The sequence below is a fragment of the Bison bison genome, unplaced genomic scaffold (genome assembly GCF_000754665.1).
Source record: "Bison bison bison isolate TAMUID 2011002044 unplaced genomic scaffold, Bison_UMD1.0 scf7180017864064, whole genome shotgun sequence".
In the NCBI taxonomy this organism is placed as follows: domain Eukaryota; kingdom Metazoa; phylum Chordata; class Mammalia; order Artiodactyla; family Bovidae; genus Bison; species Bison bison.
Genome location: NW_011494636.1, coordinates 1,409,055 through 1,434,229, shown reverse-complemented (window position 1 = coordinate 1,434,229; position 25,175 = coordinate 1,409,055). Strand labels below are relative to the sequence as shown.

General features: G+C 37.0%; 1 protein-coding gene across 1 annotated transcript in view; it reads left to right on the top strand.

Moving 5' to 3' along the window:
* EXO1 (exonuclease 1) overlaps window positions 1-25,175 on the top strand; it is a 43,711-nt gene that overhangs the window by 16,310 nt on the left and 2,226 nt on the right. The window contains exons 10-14 of the mRNA XM_010836683.1: window positions 4,241-4,466; window positions 7,011-7,257; window positions 14,383-14,941; window positions 18,498-18,599; window positions 24,196-24,389. Of these exons, the coding sequence (XP_010834985.1) occupies window positions 4,241-4,466; window positions 7,011-7,257; window positions 14,383-14,941; window positions 18,498-18,599; window positions 24,196-24,389 (1,328 nt within the window). The remainder of the gene's footprint in view (window positions 1-4,240; window positions 4,467-7,010; window positions 7,258-14,382; window positions 14,942-18,497; window positions 18,600-24,195; window positions 24,390-25,175) is intronic.

The window sequence follows — 25,175 nt, the reverse complement described above, 5'->3', positions numbered from 1 at the left end:
AGTTAGATATTGGTTTTTCCTGGTCTTTAGATTCTGGAACTTTTCTATCTTATTCGTCTTTGTCTTCTTTTCTTTCTGGGGGAGACTTTTTTTCTATTTTGTCTTTCAACTTTGTGCTATCCAGTATGTTAGCCACTGACCACAGTTCAGTTCAATCACTCACTCGTGTCAGACTCTTTATGACCCCATAAATCGCAGCACGCCAGGCCTCCCTGTCCATCACCAACTCCCAGAGTTTACCCAAACCCCATGTCCATCGAGTTGGTGATGCCATCCAGCCATCTCATCCTCTATCGTCCCCTTCTCCTCCTGCCCTGAATCCTTCCCAGCATTAGGGTCTTTTCCAATGAGTCAACTCTTCACATGAGGTGGCCAAAGTATTGAGGTTTCAGCTTCAACATCAGTCCTTCCAATGAACACCCAGGACTGATCTCCTTTAGAATGGACTGGCTGGATCTTCTTGCAGTCCAAGGGACTCTCAAGAGTCTTCTCCAATACCACAGTTCAAAAGCATCAATTCTTATACATGACTACTGGAAAAACCATAGCCTTGACTAGACGGACCTTTGTTGGCAAAGTATGTGGTTATTTAAATTAACATTAAATTAAATTTTAGTTCTCCAGTTGCATTGGTCAGTTTTCAAGGCCTTAGTGGCTACCATGTTGGACAGCACAGAACTTTTCTATCATTACAGAAAATTCTGATGAATATTTAGTTTTTGCTGTCATTTTCATATCTAAGAACCCTTTCTAAGACCTTGTTTCATTTCAAGAATATACTCTCCTCTTTCCCACTCCTCTCAGAAATTTAATATTAATTTTAATATTAAATACATGTACATTTTCTTGTACATTTCTCTTGTACATTTTCTTCTCTCTGCATTATTTCTGTTAGCTTTGGATTTTTTTTTTTCCTATGTGTTTTGGCTTTTCTCTTTTATGGTGGAGACTTTTCTAACACCTAGCTTCTTGTCAGTTTCTTCCTATTTGGGAGAGGCACTGAGAAGCTTAACAAGCTTTGTGTAAATGAGTGGGGCTTATAGTCTTGGGTTTTATTACTCTTGGTTGAACTCGTTAGCAACAAGCTGACTTTGTTTTGTGAATTCTTCAACATCAGCATGTTTTCTTTGTACAGTTCTTTTTTCAAAAATGGGATCCTCCAATTTCTACTTAGCTATGTAAACATTTTAAGAGCAAGCTAGGGAAAATAAATTGGGGTGGACCAGGAAGGGGTGGATTTCCCTAGTGGCTTAGTCAGTAAAGAGTGCCTGCAATGTGGGAGACTGGGGTTTGATCCCTGGGTTGGGAAGATCTCAACCCAATGGCAACCCACTCCAGTATTCTTGCCTGGAGAATCCCATGGACAGAGGAGCCTGGTGGGTACAGTCCATGGGGTCACAAAAAGTTTGACACGACTGAGTGACTAACTTTCTTTTCTTTCTTTAGGAAGGGGTAGGGCTAGTGCCACCATTCAGTATTTAACCTTGCATTTGATCCCTGTGTAGACAAATGGCTCTTACCTTTTGAAGTTTTTATGTTACTGTTTGTGGGTTTCGAAGGTCTGGTTGCTCTGAAGGCAGATGGGTATGAATTGACCATATTGGACAGATCAAAGATGACGGCCCAGGAGCCATATAATCCTTTTCTCAGCCCTCCCCCTACTTGCGGCCTCCATGGTACTTGGTTCAAGTCTTTCTCTAAGTTTCTGTATGTGGAATTAACGTCATTCTTTTCTGCAGACACATGAGTTTGATCTTTCTTAAGCTAGGTTCTTTATTTTTATCTTTTTATTGAGATATAGTTGATTTATAATATATGTTTCAGGTGTACAACATAGTGATTCACAATTTTTAAGGGTTATACTTTATAGTTATAAAATATTGGCTATATTCCCTGTATTGTACAGTATATCCTTGTAGCTTTTTTACACCTAATAGGTTGAACCTCTTAATCTCCACCCCTATCTTACCCCTCCCTCTTTGGGCTAGGTTCTTTAAATTTTTCTGTCTATACTCTTATCTTCACTATGGTTTGGAAATCACAGATATCTCCTAATTTTTCTGCAGAGGAAGTTTGCATTTGTTTCTTCTTATTGGTTTGGGCGTGATTTTTTTCTTATTGAATTATTATTGACATATTAGTTTCAAGTGTACACATAGGGATTCCATATTTATATACATTAATAAATTATCATGATCAATCTAATTACCATCTTTCACCATACAGAGTTATTATAATTTTATTATTATTATTTGGCCATGCCAGCATGAGGGATCTTGGTTTTCTGATCAGGGATCAAACCAATGCCTCCTGCATTGGAAGCACAGAGTCTTAACTACCGGACCATGAGGGAAGTTCCACAATATTATTGACTGTACAGCCCTCCACATCCGTGGGCATCTGCAGATTCAACCAACTGCAGATCCAATTAGATTGAATCCTTGGATGTAGAATCCATGGATGTGGAGGGCTGACAGTACTACTCCATTTTATGTAAGGGAGTTGAACATCATGGATTTTGATATCTGAAAAGATCCTATAACCAGTCCCCTGCAGCCACTAAGGGATGACTGTATTCTCTGTGCTGTACATTATAGCTATGTGACTTATTTACCTTATAATTGTAAATTTCTAGACTAAGGGGACTGAAAAGTCTTTATTCTGCTATCTTCTTTACACATTTGAATTACTGATATTAATATAATTTCATCAAGAATGATTCTCAAGTTTCTCCTTTGTCTCAGAAACTCAAAAGTAATTGGTTGTATTGCAAATGTTCAGATATCATTGGGAATGTTATGGATCACTAAGATGGCCATCCTTCATGAGACCAAATCCTTATCAGATCTTTTATTTCATGAGGACATTTCTTTCAGAACCACTAATTGTACATCAAACTAATTATTATTATTTATCTAAAATGTATTCTTCCCAATCAGATTTTCTACTCTGCTATTTCTCTTTTTTTAATGAAACCATCAATGAGATCTAATGCCATGACCTATACTGCTTAAGCTGTTTTTTATTATACCTTTTTTCTCAGTTGATTGTTGTTCATTCTTAAAATACATTGTGAATAATGTCACATTCGTTTTTATTTATTTTTATATTTAATCCTTTCTTTAACTGAAAGATTAGATTCCAAATTCAAGTGGGACTTTTGTCACGTGGAACTCACACCCTTAGTACCAGCATTTTTTATACCATTGTTAATTTTTCCCTTTGCCTCTTCTACTCTATTAGAGTATCATTGGCACCCTTTTAGCAGATCATTGTCATCTAAAATATATTTATTGTGAATAATTTGTATTAGCATTAAAAATGATTATTTACCAATCTTTACTGTCAATAAGCTCTTTCTCAGAGAAAGTTTTATGCATGACTCAGTGTAGACCAAAGTAGCTTTTTGTTTAATACATAGGTATTGTTCACTAATACTTGCCTATTTAATACATAGATATTGTCCACTAAAGAAGCTATTGTTTTGTAAATAAGATTGTTTCCATTTAAGCTCATCCAAGTTCTGAAGATACGATAGTTGATTAAATATATAATTTTATGGTTTTGATTTTCAGATCCTTTGTAAAGGGTATGTCAGTAATTAGAGGCTTATTTGCTATATGATTATTAAACTAAATATTGCATATTGAACTATTACATTTTAAAATATTACTCACATTTTAAAAGTATTTTTTTTCTGGTCATACTTCTTCAAGTGTAATTTTATTTCTTGCACCGCTTATCTTAGGAAGATATATTTTTTTATTGCTTAAAATGATCTAACAAGTTTGCTTGACCCTCATTAGGAGAAAAACAGACCTAGGGATACAAGACACATTTAATGGAAAAGTATAGGACTAGCAAATGGGCTTCCCAGGCTGCTCAATGATCAAGAATTCACCTGCAATGCAGGAGACGTGGGTTCGATACCCTGGGTCAGGCAGATGCCCTGGAGAAGGAAATAGCAACGCACTCCAGTATTGTTCCTGGGAAATCCCATGGACAGAGGAGCCTGTCAGGGTGCAGTCCATGGGGTTGCCAAAGAGTCGGACATGACTTAGCAACTCAACAACAGCAAATAGGACTAGCAAAGTAGAAAGTGTTATTAGAGGATGGATATTTCATCAAAAGCAGTTCAAAGGAGTAATTTAATTATTTGCTTATAATTTATGTTGATACAGTGGGAAATGATTTAACCATTTTTCTTCTTTAAGTAACCTTTTTCTTTTTACTACTTTAGCCTGCCCAATCAAGAAGTCATAGTTGGACTGACAAAGCATGTCAAAAATCATCTAATATTAATAGCATTTGGCATAGGAATTATTGCCCTAGACGTGAACTGGATATTGTTTCAGATACTACAAAGGTGAAGGAAAATCCAAGTACTGTGGGCATTAAACAAGTGATTAGTATTAAAGGGTTAAATCTTCCAAGGAAGTCATCCATTGTAAAAAGACCAAGAAGTGGTATGTATTTTGTTTTTGTGAAATACTAGTGAGAACTGGTCACATTTTAGAAGTCTTTGTTAAATCTAAGGTTGTTAAGATTTTTTTTCCTGTTTCTTTTAGAAGTTTAATAATTTTAGTTCTTACATTTAGGCCTTTGATCCATTTTGAATTAATTTTTATATGGTGTGAGGTAAGGATCAAGGTTCACTTTTTTTTGTATATGGCAATTAAGTTGTTCTAACACCATTTGTTTAAATGATTATCCTTTTTCCATTGAATTGTCTTGGGTCATTTGTGGACTGTCAGTTGACCATATATGTGCAGGTCTCTTTCTGGGCTCTATTCTGTACCATTGGTCTCCTCCTACTTTATGCCAGAAAAACTGTCCTGATTACTGTACCCTTATAGTCAGTCTTGAAATCAGGTAATGTGAGTCTGTAAGTTTGTTCTTCTTTTGAAAAGTTGTTTTGACTATTTTGTGTTCTTTGCATTTCCATACAGATTGAATCAACTTGTCAATTTCTTTAAAGAAAAAAAAAAGGAGCCTGCTAAGGTTTTGATTGGGATTTAGTTGAATCTATAGATTATTTTCCCAGGTGGTGCTAGTGGTAAAGAACCCACCTGCCAGTGCAGGAGACTTAGTAAGGGACTCAATTTCCATCCCTGGGGTGGGAAGATCCGCTGGAGGAGACCATGGCAATCCACTTCAGTATTCTTGCCTGGAGAATCCCTTGGACAGAGGCGTCTGGCAGGCTACAGTCCATAGGGTCACAGAGTCAGACATAACTGAAGCAACTTGACACATGCATGGATTATTTTGTGGAGAATTGACATCTTAATGATATCAAGTTTTCAGACCCATTTATTTAAGTCTTCTTTAGTTTAAGCCTTCAGAAATGCTTTGTAGTTCTTAGTGTACAGGTCTTTGCACATATGTTGTCAAATTTATCCCTATATTTCAGGTTTTTGATGCCATTATAAATGATATTTTTAACTGCAGTTTTTGGTTCATTGTTAGTATATAGAAATACACTTGACTTCTGTATATTAATCTTGTATTTTGAACCTTACTAAAATCACATATTAGTTCTAGTGGAAATCTAGAGCCCTGTAGTAGAGACAGACCCCCTTTCAGACCAATAGTCAGCAATAGTCTGTCTGGCTATTCAACTCGCTGCAAATTCTTGTAACTCGTCTATAATAACTTTTGCTAAGCATTGTCCACTATGATGATATGAGACACTGAAGTGTCTTGATCAATTCAGGATATACTAAATCTATGAATTTCTCCAAATAGATAGTCTAACAACATTATCATAAAAAGAAAATGAGGTTAGCATAGTGTAACTTCTTGGTGAAGGCTTTTCTGGGGATCCTACAATATTTTTTTTTCCTCTTCTGTAGAGCTTACAGTTTCCTGCGTAATAAACAGATTTTGGTTTATACAAGTTTGTTGACCTGTAGGTATTTTTTTTAACCTGTACATTTTTGAATTTGAGGTGTCACCTTGTCTCTAGTATTTAGGCACCCTCCACTGCTCTACCCATGTCTTAATCATGAGCACTTACTCCCATGTGAGTGGAAGCTATTTAGACTGAGAAGTAGTTGGATTAATTTTAAGCACATTAATGCTTTGTCTATGTGCTTGCCTATTTCAGCTTTACCACTTTTATGTTATTTAGTCTTATGATTTATTCTTATACCATTAGATTGCTACACAACAACAATCTTCTAGAACTCTATAGCTGTGTAATGAGGATCAGAGCTAGAGTACAAATTACTTTCCACTACAAGACAATCAAATATACCTCAAAAACCATCTCAGTGATGGTGTATATATACATATATTAGGTATAGCACCTGGTTTTAATGAAACATTCTTTTAAACCAAACATAGATTAATCATAGGTTTAATTTTTTTCTTCCCGTGGTGGCTCAGCTGGTAAGGAATCCGCCTGCAATGCAGGAGATCCTGGTTAGATTCCTGGGTCTGGAAGATCCGCTGGAGAAGGGATAGGCTACCCACTCCAGTATTCTTGGGCTTCCCTGATGGCTCAGGTGGTAAAGAATCCACCTGCAATGCGGGAGACCTGAGTTTGATCCCTGGGTTGGGAAGATCCTCTGGAGAAGGGAACAGCTACCCACTCCAGTATTCTGGCCTGGAGAATTCCATGGACTATATAGTCCATGGAGTCACAAAAAGTCAGACATGACTGAGTGGCTTTCACTTCACTTAATTTTTTTTTTTTTTTTTTTGCATTCAAAATTAGGCCCTTTTTTTCTTTTTTATTCAAATAGTATAATGAGTGTAGAGCCTTGCAGAATTGATTGTATCCTGAAATTCATACAAATAATTGACATTAAATCATAGTTAATTTTGAAACAGTAAAACACAGCCAAGGGAATTTTTTTTTAATCATTGTTTTATTTCCTTTTCTGATGCATAATCAAAAAAAAAAAAGACTTCATCTTTAGGGCAATAGAACATAGGCTGTGAAACTGAGACCAAATCTCTAACTAGTCATGAAAGAAAAACTTACAAATAATCTTATTTTTATTTAGAAGAGCTGTCAGAAGATGATATGTTGGATCAATATTCTACTTCCTTTACAAAGAAGATCAAGAAAAATAGTTGTGAAGGTAATAAGTCACTGAACTCTTCTGAACTGTTTATGCCTGACCTGTTAGATGGAACTACTGTTAAAAAAAGCTTAAGCACACCACCTACGACAAGAAACAAATTTGCAGCATTTTTGCAGAGAAAAAATGAAGAAAGTGGTGCAGTTGTGGTTCCAGGCACCAGAAGCAGGTATTGTTACATCTATAGAATGTTGTGTGTCTATTAGATTATATACTCTGTTGGTGTTTATTTTCATTGTTATGAATAGCATTGAATCTAATGAAACAGGTGTAGGATTTGGCTTAATCCAGTTTATCATGTATTGCCTTAGTTCCACTTGGACTTCTATTACTTTTGTTATCTCTTGATACAGAACTAAAATAAGAATAGTAGACCTTACTGCATTTTGCATCAGAATATCCTCTGTTACTTTGCCAGGGGGCAGGGAGGATCCACCTTCTTTTTTTCTATTTTTTTTAGTTTGTTTAAGAGTTAAATATAATTTCACAAAGTACTTTTATAAATCTATTTAAATACAGATGACTATGGAATTCTCATATTAATTGATATTAATTAATATAATTAATTATATTTAATTATAATTAATTTAATTATATAATTAATTATCTCATATTAATCTGATATAATACTAGGTGCTGGGTTACAGAAATGAGAGACATAGTTTTTGCTCTTGAGAAATGAATAGTTTTCCTAGTTGGAAAAATAGGTCAGTAACAAAATCATTCCATACCCTGTGGTAAGTACAGTGACAAAATCATGCATGAGGTGTTTTGCGGGCATCTAATGCTGAGACAGTGGTTGGAAAGGGTGAGAGGGAAGGGGCGCATGTAAAGTGTTCTTACCTAGGTTTAAGTGATTCGTGAGTGAAGCAGATAAAGAATGGAGCCGGGTATTTTACCAGCAGACTCATGTAGCTTGGACAGAGGTATGGAGCGTGGGGGCAACTCTTTGCTGTTTGATCACCGCTATTATTACTTCTGCCACAATGTAAATTGGAAAAAGAATGAAAAAGGAGCAGGAAGGTACTTGATGAAGGAGGAGAAATAAGGAAGCCAGTTCATGAAAGGCTTGTGACCCAACCTAAGGAACTTTGAGTCTTTAAGGGTGATAGGAAACATTTAGAAGGTTTTAATCAGGAGAGGGTTGTGATTTGATTCCTGGTTTAGGTAGACCAATGGTCCTCAACCTTTTTGGCACCAGGGATCAGTTTCTTGGAAGACAGTTTTTCCAGGAACCGGGTGAGGGGATGGTTTCAGGATGATTGAAGCACATTGCATTTATTGTGCACCTTATTTCTAGTATTATTACATTGTGATACATAATGAAATAATTATACAGTTCACCATAATGCAGAAGGGGTACATTCTGGGAGAGTGCATTCAATGGGAGCCTTGAGCTTGTTTTCCTGCAACTAGATGGTCCCACCTGGGGTGGTGGGAGACAGTGACACCTGAAGCATGTTGCTTATGTCCAGTCTACTCCATAACCTCGTTTTGGTTGCTGTCACTGCAGAAAACCCTGCTTCACAGAGTTAGGATGTTGGAAATGGAAGCCAACTTTTTAGCGTTTTTGTGGCAATCTCAGGCTATTCCTCCTTGACTTTAATCCAAAACGTATGGAGGTTTGAGGTTGTCTCAAACATACTTTTATGGCCACCATCATTTACAATCTCAAGCAGGTGATCCTCTTCTAGCATGGACAACATCTGTTCACCTGGCTTGTTCACAATTGGGTCACGGATACACTCCTTCCCAGTCTGGGGGTCTTTTGTGGTAGGGGAGTAATGCTCAAACTCTTGTGAAAACTGAGGCAGGTGATCATGCATCCAGCTGGGAAAAAGAAGGCCCTGGCTCAATCTCTTTCAAAATCTATAAATGTCAAAAAATCCCAGTGTTCACTTGTCGCCCCCATAATTCCAGTCTGGCTTTGAGTGCAGCCACTGTATCTGCTGACTTGAACACAGTTGTTCTCCCCTGAAGTGACAGACTGAGTTTGCTGAGCAGGTTGAATATGTCACACAAGCAAGTTTTGCAACCCCTTCTGTTTCTCTGAAATGTGCTACCAGTGGTGACTGTTTTTCTAAAAGAAATCTCTGGAGTGACTCTCATAACTCAGAAACTCTAGCCAGTGATCTACCTTTAGAAAACCACCTCACTTCTGTATATAAGAGAAGACGTGTGTCCATCTCTTCACAGAGTTGTGCAAATAGACTTGAATTAAAGGTGTGTACTTTAATCACATTATTTTAATCACATCCTGCAAAACGTTAAGTTCAGGTGATATTTTTCAGCTAGCCAGCATTTCTCTATGGATGACACAGTACACAGACTCATATTCAGAAATGAGCTCTTTGACCCATGTAGTGGAACCAGAAAGCTGTCCAGTCATGGCAGCCGCTCCATCTGTGCATATCTCAACACAAAATGACCAGTTTTCCTGATATGTAATCAGTCAGAGACTTTAGTTTTGCAGCTGTGGTGTTGATTGCCAACAGAAGTGCACATAACATATCCTCATGCACATCCTCCTAAAAAACAGATCACACAAAAACAGGCATTGTTGTCTTGTCAACATCGGTAGACTTGTCAACCTGGATTGTGTACCATGGTGACTCATTAATCCTCTCTAACAGTTATGCCTCAATATCCTCTGCTGTTTCATCAGTTTGTCTAGTTATGGTGCTAGCCTAAAGGGGAACCTGTGCCACCAAAGTTCATGACAAATGTCCTTAGCGGGATCAACTCCTCACCAAGAGTAAAGGGCTTCTTAACTTTAGCCTTGCAGTCAGCCACTAAGAATGATGCTCTCAGTGTAGACACACTTAATGAAGTGGTGGCCTTCAAGAATTGCTTCTCTTCTTCATGTTCACATTTTTTTTCTTTTGAATCTCCAGAGGCTTGTCTTTTGATCCCGGGTGCTTGGTCTCCATGTGGCAAAGTAGTTTTGAAGGTTTCATGGCTTCTCTAGATAGCTAATCACCACATATTATACAAAGCAGACCTGGAGAATGTGAATTGCATGTTTCAATGAACCCATAATTTAGGTAGGACTCTTGGTATTTTCTTTTAAATGCAGGTTTCTTTTTGTTGGCAGTCGTGTTCTGCTGTTTCATCATTGGGTCTTTCCCCCTTTTCAAAGAAGTTCCCCAGTAATGTTTGTTTTTTACTCATTTTCACTAGGGTTAGCCTGTGGGCTTACCAAAACTGACTGAGACAAGTGTACAGGGTGGAAAAGAGGCAAGGAATTAGAGGTGGTAAATAAAATAATGGGCAGGCCACACATGAACTAAAAATAAGCATTGCATTCTGACTTAAAGCCTGCTACCAGATGTACGTGTACAACTGAAGTATATCAACTCACTCACCACTGTAAAGCTTGCCACCAGATGCAGCATAATTGTCACTTGCCATCACTGATAGGGTTTTGATATAAGTCTGCAAGCGTGTGATTTGTTTGATCTCTGTATATCTCTGCCTGTGATAATCTCTATTTGCAGCCGCTGCCCAAAGCTAGCGTCACCACCTCAGTTCCACCTTAGATCATTAGGCATTAGATTCTTATAAGGAGCACGCAGCCTAGATCGCTCACGTGCACAGTTCACGGTAGAGTTCTCGCTTCTATGAAAATCTAATGCCACCAGTGATCTGACAGGAGGCAGAGCTCAGGCGGTAATGTGAGCAATGCAGAGTGACTATAAATACAAGTGAAGCTTCACTTGCTCATCCACCCTTCGTTTACCTCTTACTTTGTGGCCTGGTTCCAAACAGGCCTTCCCTGGTGGCTCAGACGGTAAAAGCGTCTGCTTACAATGTGGGAGACCCGGGTTCGATCCCTGTGTTGGGAAGATCCCCTGGAGAAGGAAATGGCACCCCACTCCAGTACTCTTGCCTGGAAAATCCCATGGACAGAAGAGCCTGGTAGGCTACAGTCCATGGGGTCACAAAGAGTCAGACACAACTGAGTGACTTCACTAGTCCAAACAGGCCACGGAGGTTGGAGACCCCGAGATGGACCACTCTGAACACACTGTAAAGAGTGGATTCTAGAGGGCCAATGGCTGTTGTCATAGTCCCTGCTAGTGAAGATAAGAATTTGAAGAGTCAATATAACTTAGGGGTTAGGAATTTGGACCCTGGGGTTAGACCACCTGGATTTTGAATCCTGTCCTGTTTACTCATGAGATGTTTGACTTGGGCAAGTTAATTTCTAGGTGCTTCAGTTTCTTCAAGTATAGCAATCTTAGGATTGCTGATGGAGTTAAATTATTAACCTAAGTAAAGTATGTAAAATAGTGCCCAGTAGATGGTAGACATACAATGAATAGCTCTGTTTCATTGAATTCGGATAGTAGTGCCACAACTAGAAACAGGAATTAGTAACTTTCAGATCAGATCAGATCAGTCACTCAGTCATGTCCTACTCTTTGTGACCCCATGACTTGTAGCACACCAGGCCTCCCTGTCCATCACCAACTCCCGGAGTTCTAAGAAAAGGAAAATTTATCAGCTTCTGTATTTCTCCAAAAGACTTAGAATGTGATTTTTTTTGTTTTTTTCAAGTTTAATAAGTTAGGTTGCAGCCAATTTTGTCTAACCATGATGATGGGAAATGGTCATGAAGGAATGAACCACTGGTAAATCCCTAAGCTCCTTTTAGGGGATGTGTCAAACCCTTCTCCCATCAGATCTTCTCAAGGAAACATTCACAGTGCAGTGAAATGATCATTTTGATTCTTCCTTTGTTAAAGAAGGAATTAACACCCTCATTAAAGGTGTTTGTTAACAATGCAATAATGAAAACATGGCTGCACAAATGGAAAATGGGTTTCTAGATGATATATGTTGCTTTATACATTCTAGAAAGTTGAATTCTGTCATTTGGAGAAATTTTTGAAATTTGTGTTTTATCTTTCCTTTTGGGTAAAAATAGAATTTCCTTTTTCTGCCTCTTTGGAGACAGCTAATGAGAATGAAATGGCAATCCACTCCAGTATTCCTACCTGGAAGATTCTATGGACAGAGGAGCCTGGCGGGCTACAGAGTCACAAAGAGTTGGACATGACTGAGCACAAACAAGCAAAACAAATGAGAAGAATGTCTGTGTATCTCTTCAGGTCTTGGCTGTTGAGTCATTGTGGAAGCTTAACGAAATCTTCATTCGAAGCTGTAAATAGCTGCTTTACCTAGTTTAGTGAGATGTTTCACTAATAGTTCAGAGGATGTATTAAGAAAAGCTTAGAAAAATATTTTTTTTCTGCATCAACTTCCTGTGAAATAATAATTGTGAGTGAAACTTCTGAGGTATAATTTTCTGATCTAGATTATATAACAATATCTAATAATAACTAGATATTATTAAATTAGTTTTCTCAGCTGATTTTCAAGATTTTTTTATATATTATTCTTCACAACAGTATTATGAGATATTCAGCTCAGAGTTATTTTCTCTATTTTGGGCTCAGACATTGCGGCTCTAAGAGGTTAAGAAACTTTCCCAGGGTTGTGCAGTTAGTAACAGTGCTAGGAAAGACTCCCAGTCGTAGTTGATCAGCCATACCGTGTAGTGGTGCGTTGAAAGGAGCACACAGTCAGGTCGGCCCGGATTGGATTGTCACTCTGTTCTTTACTTAGACTTTCACGTGCCATTTAACTTCTCTAAGCCTATTTTTTTAACTATAAAATATGGGTTAGATAATATATAGAAGATAATATGTATAAGACTGTTCCAAGACTAGCAGCAGTTATGTGAATCAGACAGCTGGCATAGGTGCCCAGTCACTAACATATATGCCAGTGGTCGTTCCCACCCCATTCTTTTTGATGTAACATAACAGGAAGTGTATTAAATATGCAAAAGTTTGTCTCCAATTGCCTGTCTTTTGAAAGTCTGTTTTAAGTCTTTATCTTTATTATATAGATACTTATCCTAGAGTAATGCATATTTATTTTTTGAGATCTAGTTAAGTAACACCACAGGCTATTTGGAAAGAAGCAACCATGAACTGGGAGGAGTTCTGGGTTTTAATTCTGTTCTTTGTTGTTCAGTCACCCAGTCATGTCCGACTCTCTGCGACCCCATGGACTGCAGAATACCAGGCTTCCCTGTCCTTCATCGTCTCCTGGAGTTTGCTCAGACTCATGTCCCTTGAGTTGGTGATGCCATCCACCCATCATCCTCTGTTCTTTAGCTGATTAATTTTACAACCTTGGGCTCTGTTATTCTAATTTCTCTTACCTATGAAATAATACATAGAAAAGTGTTTGGGTATCATAGAGGTGATTGTTTGCTGAAAAATGAACTATGTGATCAGATAAAGGAGCTAATGTTTTCTGCTCAATGAAAAACCAGATAAGACTTTTCCTTTCACATGCTGCTTCCTTTCTGCCTTATACCCACACACATGAGCTAATGATTTGATGAAAAGCCAAGAGGATTTTTACTCTTGAGCATTTAGTAAATATTCAGCTTATCATCTTGGTTTTGAATTAATGCTTATTGAGGTACATTCTTTGTAAGTTTCATATTTAACCCATCATACGCTCCAGGATTTCCTTTTTAAACCTAAAAAGGCTACTTGAATACATCCTTCCGAGTAATGATGCAATCTTTGTTTCATTTATATTGGAGTTTTTAAAATGAGTTTCTTAAAGCTACTACCCTGAGTAAGTAGTACCTCTTTAGAAATATAGAATTTAGTAATTGATTTGGAAGTCTTAACCTCAATATTTAAAATAGTATAGAAATATTTAGGGTATATAGAAAGCTTGGTAGATTAGTATGCTACTACAAGTTCCCAGACAGTTTACTACTAGGAGTTAAGCTAAAATGAGAGGTAAATAGCTAATTCATTTTACTAGTATTTTAATTAATTTATTTAATTTGTATTCAAATTACAGAATAAGAGACAATAGTTATTAAGTGTCCTTTCTGTTGCATATTTCTTTATCTGTTCAAATATTTGAGTGTCATGCATGTCTGCTCAGTTGTGTCCTACTCTTTTGTGACCTCATGGACTGTAGCCTGTCAGGCTCCTTTGTCCATGGCATTTTCCAAGAGCACTGGAGTGGGTTCCTATTACCTGCTCCAGGGTATCTTCCCAACCCAGGGATCAAACCCACAGCTTTTGTGGCTCCTGCATTGGCAGGCGGATCAGCCATGTGTAAAATATATTTATTTATGAAATTAATATATTTATTTTTAAAAAGAAGCAACCATCTTTCCATTATGAATGTTCTCACCTTCGTGAGCAAACTCAAATATTTCTGCATTGTTTCTGCTGTTTTTTTCTGTTAGGTTTTTTTCCAATTCTCTGGATTCTGCTGACTGTATATCAAAGAAAGCAAGCAGCCAGCCTCTAGCTGAAACTGCTGTCACAGATAAAGAAACCGATGCAGGTGAACCAGATTGTCTAGAGGACAAGAAGTTGGTTGATACCAGTGTATCGCATAATTCCAGTGAGCAGATTCCAGATGACATGACTGTGATGGCTGAAGAGTCTCAGTCTTTTAAGACCAGCACATTCACAAGGACCATATCACCACCCACCTTGGGGACACTAAGAAGTTGTTTCAGTTGGTCTGGAAGTCTTGGAGATATTTCAAGAACTCCGAGCCCCTCTCCAAGCACAGCATTGCAGCAGTTCCGGAGAAAGAGTGATTCTTCCACCTCTCTGCCTGAGAATACTGAGAAGTCTGATGTAGCTCCGTTAAAAAGCAATGAGTCAAGTGATGAATCACATCCCTTACATGACGTGGGTTGCTCTTCACAGTCTCAGGAAAGCATGGACTTGTCACCACACAATTTAAACGCATCAAAACTTTCTCAGCCTTCTAGTAAGGATTCAGATTCAGACGTAAGTCACATTCTGAAGCCTTTGGTTTCAAATTCATATGTAAGAGAAAATAGGGTGTTAATCAGGTAATTGAGGAAACTGTGCCCGTGTTACGGAAATAATTGGTTGTTCTAATTTTTCACTCTAGACCTTACTGTATAGAAAGTTCATGTTTTACTCACCTGAAGGACTTCTCTGTATCTTTCATATTTTAGACTCTTATACTTTTAATCTAGCTGTATATCTTGAATCATCACTTATGTGTTCCACTGATAAGTGTCTCAAGTTGTGGAACACTTAAGACCTAAGAATGATAAGCTTATTGAAGTTATTATAAATTTAATATTTAAATCCTTCAGACAATGTTTGAAACCTTATAACTAAATGACCCTATTAACGTGTGGTGTTTGTCTTAAGTTTTAATACTTAAGAAATATATAAATTTTTTACTCTTATTATTCTTGTTGTAAGTCCCCTTTATGATAAAACAAGATAGTAATGTAAGGGATTTTATGTTATTCTGTTTAAATTAATAAAAGCATCCTAGCCATTTTTTCTTATTCATAAAATAGCTTTATTCTTACTTAAATAAAATCAAAGCTCCAAATAACTACTAGGAAGACCCAGTGATGTCATATTTTAAAATGACATGATGGCATAAGAGCATTCTTTAAATCTGAGTTATCTCAAATTTACTAATTTCACATACTTATGTTCACAACTGTAGTTACCAAGTTGTAAGAACAATTATAACCTTGGTAATATTTGACAGAATTTTGAGGTCTGATAATCCTGAATATTAAACATCTAAGAAATCAGTATGTCTCTGTGTACCTGTGGTCCGTTGCTCAGTTGTGTCCAACTCTTTTTCAACCCCATGGACTGTAGCCCACCAGGCTCCTCTGTCCATGGAATTTTCCAGGCAAGAATACTGGAGCAGGTTGCCATTTCCTTCTCCAAGGGATCTTCCTGACCCAGAGATAAAACCCACATCTTTTGTGTCTCCCGCATTGGCAGGTGGATTCTTTACTACTGCGCTACCTGGGAAGTCCAATAAATCAGTATATCTTGTGTTTATCAAAAGGAAAATATTTTATTCAGGTTCCTAAAGGAAACTTGAGTTGTATTGGACTCAAAGAAAAAAGCCTAGTTAAAATGTGGAAACAAATTTTCATTTAGGGAAAGCTGAAATCAGTTAATGTCTTCAAATCCAAAATCCATTCCAGTTTTTTAAGTAAGAGGGGCTTCCCTGGTGGTTCATCTGTGAAGAATCTGCCTGTAATGCAGGAGATGCAGGTTTTAATCCCTCGGTCAGGAAGATCCCCTGGAAAAGAACCGGCAACCCACTTCAGTACTCACCTAGTAAATTCCATGGACAGAGGAGCCTGGTGGGGTACAGTCCGTGGGGTCGCAAAGGAATTGGATAGGACTTGGCAACTAAACAACAACAAAATGCCAAACCAAACCCTTGAGACTTTTGCTACTCTTTTCCTGTTCACTCACTTTGTGTTCAGTTTATCCATACTGTTTTAAAGACTGTTTCTTTTAATATGAGCCTCCATTTTAATGCCATCTTTTTCATTTTCCACGTCTTACTGCATTTTTCTCGGGGCACTATTTGGTTTCCATCACAGTTGTTTCTTGAACATCTTTCTTTCTTTTTTTTTTTTTTTAATTTAATTTTATTTAACTTTACAATATTATATTGGTTTTGCCATATATCAAAATGAATCTGCCACAGGTATACATGTGTTCCCCATCCTGAACCCTCCTCCCTCCTCCCTCCCCATACCATCCCTCTGGGTCGTCCCAGTGCACCAGCCCCAAACATCCAGTATCGTGCATCGAACCTGGACTGGCGACTCATTTCATATATGATATTATACATATTTCAATGCCATTCTCCCAAATCATCCCACCCTCTCCCTCTCCCACAGAGGCCAAAAGACTGTTCTATACATCAGTGTCTCTTTTGCTGTCTCGTATACAGGGTTATTGTTACCATCTTTCTAAATTCCATATATATATGTTAGTATACTGTATTGGTGTTTTTCTTTCTGTGAGGATACTTTCAAGTCCTCTGAACTCCTTTAGGGTATTTTTGTTCCTTTTCCAATAGACATCTTCCTGTTTTACTAACTTTGTAAAGCTTGCTTACCAGCTCACAGCCTAAGAGCTCGTCATGCTGACAAAACTCTCCACATGTCTGTCTTCTGGGCAATCATTTTTGTGCTTACAGTTATAGAAACATAAATTCTCTCCCCTCACCAAAAAAAAACAAACTAAACTAAAAATCTTTCTTTAAATCATCTCTTGCCACCAGATGTGGTAAATTTCCCTTAGGATAAAAGGATTAATGGTCAAACAATTGGGACAATAACAGGTAACTTAAAAATTATGTTATCTTTCTTTATTCAGAAAATGTTTTAGAGTGTGACTGATGTTTCATTTTGAATATAATTTTTACTGTATGATTCTGAAGAAAATGCATTGGAGATTTCCATTGGTGGTTCACTGTGAAAAGCAACAACTGTATACTCTATGTTTATTAAGTTCATTAACCCTATTTGAGGTTAATTAATCTTAGGATCTTACTGTTGATCTTTCTTTTAAGAAACAATATAGCCCAGAGTCATCACTACTATGAGCAAGGAATGTTAGTGTTTCTGTAAGTTACAATCCAAATTAAAGGAATGTTTTTGACTTTTGGATTGCTTTTTAAGTATATAATGTTATGTAGAATCCCAAGATAAATATATATATATATTTTAAATCCTTCTGAAAAATGCAGAAATGTAAAGTCTCCTGAATTTATTTATTTACTTTCTAAAGTCCTTGAAAGGGTACAGCATCACATGGATTCTGTATCCGATGGCTTACGCAAGAAGGTTGCTTAGAAATTTGGCATGAAGCATGCCATTGTTTCCATGAACATGAGTTGCTTTTCCCCAGATTACTGTGACTTTGTTGAGCATTGTTCTTTGCTTTGTACACACAGAAGCATATCTCTTGCCTGGGTAGAAGTCAATTTCATCTCAGGCATATGTCCGCTCAGTCATGTCCAACTCTTCGTGACCCCATGGACATAGCCCACCAGGCTCCTCTGTCCATGGAATTCTCCAGGCAAGAATACTAGAGTGTATTGCCATTCCCTTCTCCAGGGGGTCATCCCAACCCAGGAGTCAAACCCGGGTCTCCTGCATTGCAGGCAGATTCTTTACCATCTCAGCCACCAGTTATAAACACCTTCAATTTTAAGAAGAGCTGTGTGCTCCTTCTGGTTCTGGAGACCCCACTTAGAGCTTTTTAATTTATATTTTATACAATTTACTTCTCCAGCTGAAATTTCTTACTAGTTTTCTGTAGTGAGACTGGCAAAGATCATTCTTTCCACATTAATTTTCTTTTATTGTATTTCATGCTTTTAATACTTTTTTTCTTCTGAGAAGTTACATTTTATTTACACTGATTTTTCTCAATTTACTTGTTTTATGTTTTGTTGAATATTGGTCAGTTGTCATAAAATCTTGATAGTAAAAATCTAATTTTGCTTTATTTTTCGATCTTGGGGATCTAGGAATCTGATTGCAATTTTAAGTCACTTGATAAACAAGGTAATCAGAAATCCAAGCTACACTTGTTTCATTTTTCGAAGAAAGACACGCCTCTAAGAAACAAGGTAAAACACTTATATAAATTACTTTTAAATTTCAGAAGCAGGGCATGCTTATTACCAGGAAATATGTATATAAGCAAATTTAAAACTCAAAGTGCCTGTATTCTTATTTACACAAAAATGTCTACCTTCAAATCTTTTAAGACCATATTTGTACTTGATTTGTATCGGGTTGGCCAAAACGTTCCTTCAGTTTTTAGGTAAAAATAAAAGACACATTTTTCATTTTCACCAAGAACTTTATTGAACAACATATTCATTGTTTTGTTCCACTACCTTCTGCTATTTTCCAGGCAACTTCGTAACTCTATCTTCCCAAAACTTTTTATCATTTTGAATAAAGAATTGTTCCAGGTACATTATTTTCAAAATTTTATAAAGACCAAAATAAATGAAAATCCGAAGTTATAATATCTGAATGTGGCAGTTAAATCAGAAAACCAGTCTAGCTGTAAATTTTTGCCTGGTCATCAAAGAAACCTTGTGGTATCCTGATGGAAGATGACACGTTTTCTGTTGACTCTTTTCATCTAGTGCTGCTTTCAGTTGGTCCAGTTGGGAGCAGTACTTGTTGGAATTAATTGTTTGGTTTTCCAGAAGGAACTCACAATAAAGGACTCCTTTCCAATTCCACCGTATGCACATCACTTTCTTTTTTTTTTTAATTTTATTTTATTTTTAAACTTTACATAATTGTATTAGTTTTGCCAAATATCAAAATGAATCCGCCACAGGTATACATCACTTTCTTTGGATAAAGACTGTCCTTCAGTATGGTTGGTAGTTCTTCTGTTCCGTGATCTCTTCTGTTCCACATTGTTGAACAGTGTCCACTTTTGATTGCCTGTCACAATTTGTTTTTATAACAGAATGTTTTAATTATGTTTAAGTAGAAAATCACATGCATAAATACTGTCAAGGTTTTTTTTTTTTTTTCACTTATGTGGAACCTAAACTTCAAAGCAATTAAAATAAGCAAGCTGGTGCATATGATTTTCAACATGTGATTTGGATATTTGAGTATGTGAGTGAGCTATCTCCTGTGTGGTATAACTTTGATCTCAGTTTACATCTCCCTTTGATCACTGTCAACTTGAATTGGTCTACCTGACCGTGGATCTTCATCTAGCAAGAAATTTTACCTTTCCTGGAATGAAAAGTGAAAAATGAAAGTGAAAGTTGCTCAGTCATCTCCAACTCTTTGCAACCCCATGAACTATACAGTCCATGGAATTCTCCAGACCAGAATGCTGGAGTGGGTAGCCTTTCCCTTCTCCAGGTGATCTTCCCAATCCAGAGATTGAAGCCAGGTCTCCTGCATTGCAGGTGGATTCTTTACCACCTGAGCCACAAGGGAAGCCCAAGAATACTGGAGTGGGTAGCCTATCCCTTCTCCAGCGGGTCTTCCTGACCCAGAAATCGAACCAGGGTCTCCTGCATTGCAGGTGGATTCTTTACCAACTGAGCTATCAGGGAATAATAAAGTATAATATTGCCAAAAATATTTTTAAAATTCCATCTTCAATATTAAAATGACTGCACAGAAATTCACTATTTTTTTTTTTTAAGCACACTAATATGAAAGCTGTCACAATGCTATCAAACAAAATTGTTTCAAATGAAGTTATAGACAAGGAAGTGCTATTAGAGCCATCTTATGGAAAAAACCTAATGAGCATTTTGGCCAACCTAATAGGTGTTTAAGTTGTGAAACTTGCTTTTTTTTTTTCTTTATAGTATTTAAAGATCTATTTCATGTACTTAAGTAACATTACTTATAATGACTAAAATATGCCATGGTGTGGGTTTAACTAACCTTCTTATGTTTGTCCTTTACTCTAAACATTTTTGTTATACCAAACAGTACTGCAATGAAGATTTTGTTGATAAATGTTTGAGTACTATACACGTTCTTAATTTTTCATGGGGATGAATTCTGTGGAGTGGTGTTACTGGTCCAAGGGCAGGTATGATGTAAAGCTTTGATGTGTGTTGCAAAAAGGCCTTCTAGACACTGGGTCCCTGATGAGTCAAGGGTTTTTTTCAGTCAGACTATATAAATGTTTGTGTGCCTGCATAGTGAAAGCTCATAAGTCAAAAGCCCATTTTATGTATTAAGTGTCTTGCCAGTATCAAAATACTAATTCCTAACTTAAAAATGGGCAAGAGACATGAACAGAGATCACAAAAGCAAAAAGCCCAAGTGGATGATTAACATATAAAAGCATGTTCAACCTCATTAGTAATCAAATAACACAAATTAAAGTAAGGCAATGGCACCCCACTCCAGTACTCTTGCCTGGAAAATTTCCATGGATGGAGGAGCCTAGTAGGCTGCAGTCCATGGGGTTGCTAAGAGTCAGACACGACTGAGTGACTTCACTTTCACTTTTCACTTTCATGCATTGGAGAAGGAAATGGCAACCAACTCCAGTGTTCTTGCCTGGAGAATTCCAGGGACAGGGGAGCCTGGTGGGCTGCCGTCTATGGGGTCGCACAGAGTCAGACACGACTGAAGTGACTTAGCAGCAAAGTAATAAAATATAATTTCTTACCTCTTATTTTTCCAAAAGTTTTTAATTTACTGATTTTATAAGGGTATAAAGTGCTGAGATGAATAATCACATTTAAGATATCATAATACTATTAATTGGTATGATTAATTATCCCAATAATTAATTAATTAGGATAATAATTACTTAAGATAATCATATTGAGGAGAATAAGAATTGCAGTGCCATTTCTGGAAAGCAATTTGAAAGAGTTCAAATAATTTAACCCAGTAAGTACATTCTAGAACTTGAGCCTAAAGAGATAATGAGAATTTAAATACAAGACAACTTATTCTTGCATTGGTTGCAATAGTGAAAAATTGGGGGAAAAAATCTAAATATCTAAAAAATAAATGGGTGAAATACATTAAATACTTTGTTGGTTTTAGTGGACATATATTATTTTTCTTATATAAGAAAGCTATATTTATATAGTTAATAATGTTACTTTCTTATGTTTATTTGTAAAAGCATAGAAACTTTACAAATATTTTTAATAAGTGACTAGTACATCTATTTGAAAGAAGGTCATATCTCATACTATGTAAATATAAAACTGAAAGATATTAAGGATATAAATGCAAAATATGTAAATATAAAGTGAAAGTTGCCCAGTAATGTCCGACTTTTTGGGGACCTCCAAAAGTATGAGCTGTATAGTCCAAGGACTAGATGTATATGAACTGTATAGTCCAAGGACTTCTCCAGGCCAGAATACTGGAGTGGGTAGCTATTCTCTTCTCCAGGGATCTTGCCAACCTAGGGATCAAATCCAGGTCTCCTGCACTGCAGACGGATTCTTTACTAGCTGAGCCAACAGAAAATATAAGTTTCTTTTAAAAATCTCTGAGTGAGAAAGACTTTTTCAAACAGATCCTGTGTTGTAAAAATTTCCATATCATTTTTGAATGAAAAGGGAAACCATACTATTAAATAATATGTATAGCATGGTGTTTTTGTTTGCTTAAACTCTTGACAATACGCATATTGTGTATGTTTGTTTGTGTGTGTGTGTGTTAGTCACTTAGTCGTATCCGACTCTGTGACCTCATGGACTGTAGCCCACCAGGTTCTTCTGTCCATGGGATTTTCCAGGCAAGAATGCTATAGTGGGTTGCCATTCCTTTCTCCAGGGGATCTTCCCGACCCAGAGACTGAACCCAGATCTCCTGCACTGCAGGCAGACTCTTTACCTTCTGAACCTCCAGGGAAGCCCATGTTTGTATAATCATGGTAAAAAGTCTGGAAAGATATTAAAATTATTTGCAGTGATAGGACTAAAGATATAGAAAGTACTTTCTCAAAAGAAGTTACGTCTGAACATTAAACCATCATCTTTTTATTATTATTATACTTTCAGATTTGCATTGTCAGTGTTTTAACTGACACTTCTGTTTTGGTGACAGCTCCCCAGATGAACCTTCCCTCTTGCTCCCTGGTGTCCATCTTCAGTATATAAAATCAAACTCATCTTTCTTTTTTAACCTATAACCAGTGCTTCTTAAAGCACTTATCAGCTGTAGTAATATTTGCTCTGTGTCACTTAGTTTCAAAATCTTAGGGTTGTCCTCTTTCTTTATAACATCGAGCTAGATCCTTCTTTTTCAAGGGCTGAAGAAAAACAATCAGGACATCTATACCTATCTAAATCCTGTTTCTTTCTCTGTCTTATTTCTTGTTCTCCTTTTTTCCTATCACCAACATCCTAATTTAATATTTCATCTTTCAGGTGTGAATCTGTCCATTCTTTATACACCCTCTACTAGGTTCATCAATTTTAAATCCTTGTTTTATATTACCACACTCATACTGTCCTAAAAAAAAACAGTAACAAAACTTTAATGGCTCCACATTTCTAGCAGCATACAAGTCAATGGATTCAAGGCGCAGATAAAGACAAATATCATATGACATCATTTAATCATGGAATATTTTTTAAAAAATGATACACATGAACTGATTTACAAATCAGGAATAGAGTCACAGACATAGAAAACAAACTTAAGTTGCCAAAGGGGATAGTGGGGAAAGTAGGGTAGGGACATAAGCTAAGTGTTGGGGATGAGCATATACACACTGCTGCTAAGTCGCTTCAGTCATGTCCGACTCTGTGCGGCCCCATAGACGGCAGCCCACCAGGCTCCCCCATCCCTGGGAATCTCCAGGCAAGAACACTGGAGTGGGTTGCCATTTCCTTCTCTAATACATGAAAGGGAAAAGTGAAAGTGAAGTCGCTCAGTCGTGTCCAACTCTCAGCGACCCCATGGACTGCAGCCCACCAGGCTCCTCCGCCCATGGGATTTTCCAGACAAGAGTACTGGAGTGGGGTGCCATTGCCTATATAAAATAACAAGGACCTACTGTATAGCACAGGGAAATATACTCAGTATCTTGTGATAACCTATAAGGGAAAAGAATCTGAAAAGAATATATATATAATATATATGTGTATATAACTGAGTCACTTTGCTGTACCCTTAAAATTAATACAACATTGTAAATTATACCTCAATTAAAAATCAATAGATCAACTTAAATGTCAGTAGAGATCTGTTTAAGTAAATTATGGTACATATATACAATGGAAAAGATAAGCAGCCTATTCAAAACAAAATTCAGTTCTATATGTGAAATGGAAAAATCTTCAAGATACATTACTTGGTAAAATCAAGATATATTAAGCAAGGAAAAAAAGTACACATTGTAGTATGACACGATTTTTAGTATGCTGCCAGTCATGTGGTGTGTGTATGTAAATGAATTCAGTCATTGCACAGGAAACCAGTAATAGCAATTGCCTAAACGCAGTGACGAAGCAAGAGAGACTCACTTTTCTGTCGTTTCTTTTGAAACTCTTGAATTTAGGTACATGGATCACCTGTTAAAAATATTATATAAGTTTTGCAGACCTAAACCCACTTTTGCACATTGATTATAGGTTATTTTTTGTTCCAGTGTATAAATAATTTTGTTTCAGTGTATAAAGTTTGAGATTAAAGGTAGTTTGTTTTAACACAGTAGTATTAAAACAAGCATTTAATCTTCAGATTCCTGGGCTGTATAAATCCAGTTCTGTGGACAGTCTTTCTACAACCAAGATCAAACCTTTAGTACCTGCCAGAGCCAGTGGGCTGAGCAAGAAGCCACCAAGTGTCCATAAGAGAAATCATCACAATGCCGAGAACAAGCCAGGACTGCAGATCAAAATCAATGAACTCTGGAAAAATTTTGTATTTAAAAAGTGAGTTACCGTGTTACTGATTCTAAAATAGTATAAATCATTTTTTTCTATAATCTTAATTCCTGTCTCCTCTTTCTATTTTCATATGAATCAGTTTCTTTTTCTCTTACCCTAAGAGCTTTAATTTCCTCTGGTCCCTGTAACTGACTCTTTGTAAGAATATGTAGTCTCAGTTTCTGTATCTTCTTTTTAGTGAAAAGATGGCCAACTGAAAACCTCAGTTCTCAGTCTGGCTTTGGGGTCTCTATGTTGTTAAGCAAACTGCTTTTCCAGGGCTTAAGTGCCTCAGCTTTTTTTCCTTCTAAAAGTCGTTTCAGACTTGAGAACGGAAAGATAATGCTATATGGTTACTTCTGGACTTAAGGCAGTTTGTTTCCCTAAATTACCTCATCTAAAATGGGAAGAATCAATGAGTTTATGAGTTTTTATGATGAATTAGCCAGATTTCTATGGTATATGGCAAACTGTTTTAAGAGAGTTGACCTGGCATATATCTACATTTTTTGAACCACTTTACTTCCATTAGACAACAAAATTAACCACAGAGTAGCATGACTTTATAGTTAATTTATTTTCTTGTTCTTATTACAGCAAATATGCCAAGAATAAAAGCAAAGAGAAAGGGGTCAGGGGAGGTGACTTACATGGGATGATAAGATTAAACTTTCAGTTCAGTTCAGTTCAGTCACTCAGTTGTGTCCGACTCTTTGCCACCCCATGAATTGCAGCACGCCAGGCTTCCCTGTCCATCACCAACTCCCGGAGTTCACTCAGACTCACGTCCAT